The 8,900-nt window shown below is 34.1% G+C and overlaps 1 protein-coding gene across 1 annotated transcript in view; it reads right to left on the bottom strand.

Annotated features, from left to right (window-relative positions):
* Window positions 1-3,617: 3,617 nt before the first annotated feature.
* LOC126260255 (serine/threonine-protein kinase Genghis Khan) overlaps window positions 3,618-8,900 on the bottom strand; it is a 325,774-nt gene continuing 320,491 nt past the window's right edge. Inside the window, exon 33 of the mRNA XM_049957581.1 lies at window positions 3,618-3,974. Coding sequence (XP_049813538.1) covers window positions 3,858-3,974 — 117 coding nt within the window. The 3' untranslated portion in view covers window positions 3,618-3,857. The remainder of the gene's footprint in view (window positions 3,975-8,900) is intronic.

Here is an 8,900-nt window from a genome sequence, read left to right as displayed (position 1 = left end):
ATAAATAAATCTGTAAAAAGCAGCAGTTCTTGATATTTGACTTTGAATTTCTACCCATGATTCTACATGAAAATACCAAGAAAGCTTCAATTAATATTATAAAAATATAGTCCTAAAATGTTGTTACAAGATGGGTTCTACTTACTAAAAGTACATGAAAAGGAGAAAGGCAAAAGTAAAAAATGATCTAAGTACTTCATCAAAAAATTCAGCAATGCATACAAATGAATGGGTGCCATCAATATAAAATCATGTTTACTCTAAACCAACATAATCACAAGAATAAAATTATATCTGAGATACTGATGTGTCCAAGAAAAGTGAAACAGCTTCATGCATGACAAAAAGTAAAAGATGTTCATCTTGACTGACACAATTCATATCCTTAAGTGATACTGCAAATGTGTGAGGGGTTTTCTTTTTTGGAGATGTGGTGGCAGTCCACTGTTTGATATGTTAGTACGCCATTCTCTTTTTTAAGCACTAATAAGGCATACTTTTGTCAATATTATGACAACCATTGTGTGAAATACATAAGAGCATCGAAGATTCTCTCTACAATGGTCAGCATATTTAGTCTGTTCATTTAAGAATAAAAATACTACAACGGATTTAATACTGGAACTGTAATTACGATATTTATTGCTGTGGAGTGCCTCGTAAGTCAATGTTATGCTCTGTGAGGTCTTGACAAATAGTGCAATATATCAATCTGAAAAATATTTATTCTTTCAAACAGACACTACAGATGGCTATGTTTTCTTTTTAATTCCATTTTGATATCACCACTGTAGCCAAATTTACGAAAAGACAAGCTATGTTTCATTGAAAACAAAATGTTTTCATACAAGTTCTGAAAGACACCACAAACTACTATTTGGTGACACATGCCAAATGGATGTGTAGTTCACATTCACAGCTATTTTACTGGATAGCCTGGTAACCAAAATTTAATTTATTGTTATAAATGGTCACAAATTGAATGCTATGAGTGAAATGAAAGTCAGAGAAACTTACAGATTTGTTTTGTTCATTAAAAATGAACTAGCCAGAAGCTGGTACTAAGAATAACTCTAACATCATTTAAATTTTACTGGTGATTGCATTTTTAAGCAGTCCTAAATCTGACTGAAAAACATTTACTGTTGAACAATGGGAGAAATTCAGACATAAAAATCATACAAGCAGCGTTAAAAAAATTAGATAAAGAAGACAATAAAAGGAAATTAGCAGGTTATAGCTTATACATGTAAGGATTAGGACATGAACTATTAAAATGGAAGTGTTAGACCACCAAGCAACATTAAAATTCTTTCAAAGGCAGATATACTCAAAAATGAAAATACAGTGATCACAGTAACTGAAGTGTGTTACAGGGAGAATTTTAACTAAGACAGTGGGAATAACGCAACATCTGTGTAGATTATTCTAATGGAAGATAAAAAATTGTATCATAAATTCTATTCAGACAGTGGGTACTCTACCTAGAATAAACTTTATCACAGATATTACTTTCTCAACTACTAACCACTGCTTTCAATCCTGAGCATATTGTTGAAACTGTAAATTTTTTACGTTTCTATTCATTAAATAAGTCATGTCATTTAAACTTCTAAATTTATTATAAATTTCCAACGTATCTCACAGGCAATGAAAGAAAGAAAAATGCTTCCACCTCACATGAAGATTTATACGGGCACAGAAGTACAATGATAACCTTTATATTACTGATACAAAATGCCCTGATATTAAAAAAAAATTATGACTTAAAACTCAGAATATCCCAGACATTAGTGCAGCACCTAGTGTGTACTGTGATCCTGCAACAAAGTCCCTCTGTCAAAACTTAAAGGGTGTGAGTTAGATTTTTACTACAGAAACGAATTGTGCCCTTTTTTCTGTAAGCGCTGTCCCAAATTTGATACATAAATCACGTGAAGTTCTAAATAAAATAAATTACTAATGCACAATGAACAACTAGTCCACAAACATGATACATTCATAGTTCAACACATCTTGGAAAATAAGACATTTACTTATAGCTCGCATAAAAATGAGACAATGATTTTAACAGCTTCATGACATGAACTCTGCTTAAATTTGTTGTGGAAACAAAAACTGGAGAGAGAGAGAGAGAGAGAGAGAGAGAGAGAGAGAGAGAGAGAGAGGTGAGCTCATGGGAAAGATAAAAAAAGATGCTATCTATCTATAGGCACTTATCACCCAACACACCATGATCAATGGTACTGAATTTTTAAACAGTTTCAGACAATGCAATTGAGTAGCAAAGAAGTAAGTTAGCACTCTGATGAATTTCCACTTATCCCTTAAACTTTACATGAAATTGTGAAAAAACAATATCTAGGCATTTCATTATTGTAGCACACTTTACAGCACAGGACAATCTACTTGTGTAAAAGTTCAGCACCAATACAATAAGTAATCAATTATTTTTGCTGCGGTATATATTCCCCTTCAGTCAGTTTTTAGCTGTACAATAATTTTAAGGAACCTTGCAGCACATTTCCTGTACACAAATGAAAATATCTAATGTAATATAAATATTTGGATTATTTAAATCAATGAGAATTGTTTCAGAAGGATTACACAATGATAATAAATATATTTAAATATAAAATTTGAAGTTGCAGAATATGACTGAATTACAAAACATACTGCTTAAAAATTTGTACAGTTAGGCATTGGATTATTTCACCATTATTGTTAGCATTCCCTGATAAAATAAAACTATAATCATATTCTTAAAAAATGAACAGAAAACATATACACAGCTGTAATGAAATGCTATTTTACAAAAGGGCCCATACTCCACTCATTTTAGTGCACTCTTAACATCACTAATTCATTCCGAAGACACACGCACACACATACACGCACAATCCTCCTACCACAGCTATGTACCAAATGAGGTAGGGCCACCTAGTCCTTTACTACCGACATGTTAATAAATATAATATACATTTTCCACATATGTAAAGTCAATTTTTGTAGTCTCACTAAAAATAATCACAAATTGTATTTGGAAGTCCCTCATATCTCAATACAGAATGCAAACACTTACATATATAAACAAAACCAAAAAGGAAACAAAATGTGCTTGGCAACTTTGTTCCAAATTTTTACAATGGAAATTTTCCATTAAAATTGTACTACATTATATACCAGTAAACTAAACTTGAAATAAAATTTGACTTTGCGGATTTCCGCATGACTCTTCAAGACTCGACCCATTTCAACATAAGCAACTTATGTACAAAATATTCTGATTTTAATGTAAGTACCAGAATTTGCAACATCACAAAGAAAAGATACATGGAATCATAGAAAAATTTAAAAATACTGAGAGATGCAACAAATTTAACTTACAATGATTATCATCCTCTATACAAAACTGTTCATTACCTCCAGGGTGTAAATAACAACTGCATATAACGCAAAATGAAAGAAAATTAATGATTACATACCAGATTTTCAAATTTATGAACTTCTTTCACCAAAAAATTAGCAAAAGGCCAAACACACATTGATGAAAAATAAAGGCCATGCTGTTGCACATATACATATGTATTTATGCTTAATCAAAAAAGTCTTGGGGATGAGAAAAACAAACAAAATTAAATTAGTGATATTACGAAGGAAAAGTAAATGACTAAATGTAAAATAATATGTTTTACTTACGTTACACAAGTACTGACAAATGCGTTCTGTATTATACCATCTGTGTGCCTATCCTTTTTGCCAAAATGTTAATGAAAATAACACACAGCTTAGTAGCATCAGATATCATTGATGCGAGATTGTTTCCCAACAGTTTATGTACAGACCAATAAATTAAACTAGCTGTCATAGCTCGAAGACCCGTGGTCATGGCCAGGACTTGGTGGTGTACTTGGATTGCTGCTATTGTTGGAAGCTATTGAATGTCGTGGACTGCCACCACTTACAGTCTGGTCCTACAATATAAAAAGAAAACATAAATAAAGATGCTTATCAATGCCATTTAAAATGTCCACACACACACACACACACACACACACACACACACACACACACAAAACTATTTAGTGTGGGCATTATTATGAAAAATGGTACTGCAAAATCAAAATTTTCGGTAATTTCAAGCCTTGCAGTGTGCCCCAGTCTATAGCAGGGGACCGGACAGGGTGGGCAGCAGAATGTGTGTGTGTGCTAGTATTCATAGAGCTTAGAAATGAAGCAAAATGTTCACACTAGTTTCCCTAAAATTGTGATAAGATTTTTTTTATTTTTACAGTGAGGAAGATTTTCACATCTTTTCCTGGCAGCTCTACTGTTTTGTCTTTAACTTAAAATGGAGGAACTACATATGATAATTAATGATCTAATGATATTCCCCACCCCCTCTCTACTAACTGCTGTCAATTTTTTTGAGAACTGCAGTTAAACTCTGGCAACATAAATCAAAATGCATCTTAAACTCGCTGAAACACTAAGCTCTTTCCCTGTTTACCATTAGCTGTCGCAAAGCAAACTTACAATATGAATGACTTACTTACAGATAACTCATAACAATGTTATCTCCATCAAAAAAGTCTTTAACTTATTAAAACACACTTGGATTTGCTATACAACAGCTGTCATACACAACATGCATCAGAGTTAATAGTTCTACCAATAATACAAAAATCAATCATAGCGATATGCTCTTCCTTATTCAGTTGTTTCTGGTGTTTGATAAACTGAACTACCTTTTATTGGAGAGCAAATGATCAAGCACAACACAGGGATTAACAAAAAAGAAAATAATACACACTCTGTTATGCCTTAGATCTATAAACACTATCCTAATCTCTTGTGATCATGACAACACATAGTTGAAAAGATACAATAATTCCTGGTATTACCTATCTAGATCTTAGAGGTCATCCATTTCTTTTTATTGAAGTACAAGAAGAAATAATGCATTCCATAACTTCACATGCAAATCATAGAGCAGATAACTGTCTACCAAGTGATGACAAGTGTGTGTGTGTGTGTGTGTGTGTGTGCGCAAACCACCATGAGGTACACGGAAGAGAGTACATCCCATTGTACCAGTTATTAGGGTTTCTTCCTGTTCTGTTCATGTATGGAACATGGGAAGAGTGATTGTTTGAATGCATCTGTTCTTGCAGTAATTATTCTAATCTTATCCTCATGGTCCCTAAGTGAACGATACATAGGGGGTTATAGTACATTCTTAGAGTAATCACTTAAACCTGGTTCTTGAAACTTTGTTAACAAACTTTCTCTGGATAGTTTATGCCTGTCTTCAGTAGCCTGCCAGTTCAGTTCCGTATCTCTGTGACACCCTCCCAAACCTGTGACTATACGTGTTGCCCCTCTCTGTACACATTCAATATCCCCTGTTAGTGCTATCTGGTACGACTCCCACACACTTAAGCATATTCTAGGATGGGTCACACGAGTGATTTGTACGCAATCTCTTATGTAGACTGATTGAATGTTCACTGTATTCTACCAATAAACCGAAGTCTACCACCTGCTTTACCCACAACTGAACCTATGTGATCATTTTATTTCATATCCCTACAAAATGTTACACCCAGGTATTTGTATGAGTTGTTAGATTCCAACAGTGACACATTGACATTACAGTCATAGGATACTACATTTTTTCATTTTTTGAAGTGCAAAATTTTACAGTTCTGAACATTTTGAGCAAGTTGCCAATCTCTGTGCCACTTTGAAATCTTATCAATATCTGACTGAATATTTATGCAGCTTCTTTCGGACAGTACTTCATTATAGGTAACTGAATCATCTGCAAAAAAAGGTTACTATTAATATTGTATAAGGTTACGATTAATATTGTGTACTAACAGCATGGACGAAAGCAAAGGTCACACCCATTTACTAGAAGGGTAGTAAAAGTGATCCACCAAACTACCACCCAATATCCTTGACATCAATTTGTTGTCGGATCTTAGAATATATTCTGAGTGCAAACATAATGAGGGTACCTCAAATGAAATTATCTCCCCCATGCCAATCAGTATTGATCAAAACATTGATCACGAGAAACCCAACTCACACTTTTCTCAAATGACATAATGAAAGCTTTGGATTGAGGCAGTCAGGTAGATGCAGTACTTTTTAATTTCTGAAAAGCATTTGAATCAGTGCTATATCTCCACATATTGTCAAACGTATGAGCATATGGTGTAGCAAGCAAAATTTGTGGCTGGGTTGTGGGTTTATTGTAGGTAGGATGCAGCAGGTTATCTTGGATGGAGCATCATCAAGTGATGTCGAAGAAACTTCGATTGTGCCCAAAAGAAGTGCGTTAGGCTGCACAAGATGATAAAATAATTTAATGAATTTCTGAAGCTGGACAGTATCTCAGGCATTGCACGTAAAAGTATATTGCTGCTATGCTGCAGCAAGAGTAGGGGTGACAGGTGTGGCGGAATGCTACGCTGTTGTATTGATTGCCTCATTATCTGGGTACTTACTAAGAAACTTTTCTTCTAAAAGAATCATATAAAATATGACTATGTTACATTTATGCATTATTACTATGGTGTAAAAAGGCACAGAAATAATACAAGTAAAATGTTACGTTCATGTTATTCTTATACCTGGTCACACTGGTGTAATTTGACAGAATGTGTGGTGGAGAGGAGGGGAGATGTGTATGCACACGCATTTCTAACACCAGATTTCAAAGGCTCAGCTAGAATGCACAATGCTCAACTTCTTTTTTTCTGTATCTATCAACTGCTTGATGTCTGTATTAGATTGAAGGTGGATGTCTTTACTCATTTCACTGTTTGTATGTCATCCAGGACTTTCCATTACAACGTAAGCATTATGTTTAAAATATTCACCCAAGTGACACATATCAGTGCATGTAATGGTGTAATACGTACAAAACATTTCAAATAAAATGTGTTTTATATATAAAATATGTATTTTATATACATTTTTCATGAGTAATGAATGGTGGAGGAGGGAAAAAAATCAATGGTGTGATATAATTTTTCGGTATCTATGATTTAGAAAAAACTGTCTTTGTCAAAAATAATGTATGTTAATATCTGTTTATGTTATAAAAAATTATATCACTAGATATGAAAACAATTCTCTTTGTGTAAAAGAGGTGTACTTGTAGGATTCTTACCCATCTTGGTTGTATTTATATACCACATACTGTATGTCATTTATTTCTGTTATCAAAAGTGAGAAAAGTGAACCATGTCAGGTACAGGAATTGAAGTAACCAAGCCACAGAAAACAAATGAACAAAGTATGTACTGAACAGTGTTGCTTGATAGTTTAGAGGTGAGTGGCTACACAACTACAGCAGGTGACTGAAGCAGCAGGTGACACAAGGTAGAAAGTTGGTCACAGAGTGTCTGTGCTTACCCATCACATTACCTGCTGCCCACAATAGAACACAAGGTATAAGGCAACTACCACAGTGTGGAAGGTACTGTATTATCCCAAGAGATGACAACCGTGTGGACAGTGGTCAGTTGATAGGAGCCACTACTACTTTCCCTGTTCTGAGTCTAGAATTTGTATGTCTAGAAGTGTATGTCTTACATTGCTGAAGACAAATCTGACACTAAATTATTGAGAAAAGTCTTAAATTTCAGACACACGATTCGAAGACTACAAGGACAGGAAGACTGTATTTTCAATATGATACAATAATTTGTTGTGAATTATTTCCACGTTTCAGACTGCATTCAAGTATGGAAATGTTGTAAGTATTTCCTTTAAGCTGGCTGTTTTCTGCACATGGCACATTCAATGAAGCACAAACAATGGTAAGTTTTGAGTAATGCCTATAATTGTCCGATGTTAGCATGTTAGATCTCACTTCTTTTGCACAATACAGCATAATTTTTTAAAAAAAGAATGTATCTAATGAACAGATTATTCAATTGGAATATCAATGGAGTATTGTAATCCACTGCATTATTAAACTAGCAACTAAGGACAGGATAGATCAGAACAAACAAAACTTACTATTGGTATAAAACAAACACTTTGCTTTATTTTTGTTATCACAAATACAAACCAAAATTACAATGAATACTATACAAAAATGAAGCTGCGGTGGGAACATATTATTATACTAACCCATCACCACTTTTGACAGTGCATTTGTTACTCAGTTTGTTTTATTTTATTTTATTTATTTATTTATTTATTTTTTTTTTTTTTGAAACATCACAGCCTTTGCCTCCTGGACCTCCCCTCTCAATTACACAGTCCACACCTGCCCCAGGTTGCACCCAAACCCTCTTCTGTGCATCATCCCCTTTCTATATTTTCTCACTCCTTTCCCAAAACACTCCTTCACATCACTGTGTGCTGTGTACAACTCCCCTTGTCTACAACCAGAATGAGCTAATCGGTGCCAAATTCCTATCCTATCCACCTGTTACCTCTAGCTCACAGGTGTCAGCCACCCTTCTCCAAACTTCCCTCCTAGCACTGACTTTCTCCTCTCACCCAGTCCACTCAACACAAACCCTCAATTGTAATTAGACCCTGATAATGTATACTGAAATATCAGAAAAAATAGTCATAAAACCAGTTGATAAAGCTTTGTATTTACGATGGCTGAAGACTTTAGCCAGATGAGCTAAAATAGAAGTGAAGGGAAGAGTAAAAATAGTCTTGAGAGCTTTTAGAATTTCAGTTTTGAAAATGAAGCTTGTCACTTACCAAGAATGGAAAATTTACTATCACTGTGTACTACTAGCTTTTACTTACAACATTAAGAGAAATTGACATTTACATAATGTGGACAGATAACCATTTAAATATTGTTGCAGTAGTAGCAGAAACAAACAGAAATAAAAAAATTGTATGCTAGAAAAACT

This window comes from Schistocerca nitens, chromosome 5 (genome assembly GCF_023898315.1).
Source record: "Schistocerca nitens isolate TAMUIC-IGC-003100 chromosome 5, iqSchNite1.1, whole genome shotgun sequence".
In the NCBI taxonomy this organism is placed as follows: domain Eukaryota; kingdom Metazoa; phylum Arthropoda; class Insecta; order Orthoptera; family Acrididae; genus Schistocerca; species Schistocerca nitens.
The sequence above is the reverse complement of the archived record's forward strand: the minus strand, read 5'-3'. Positions and strand labels throughout refer to the sequence as shown.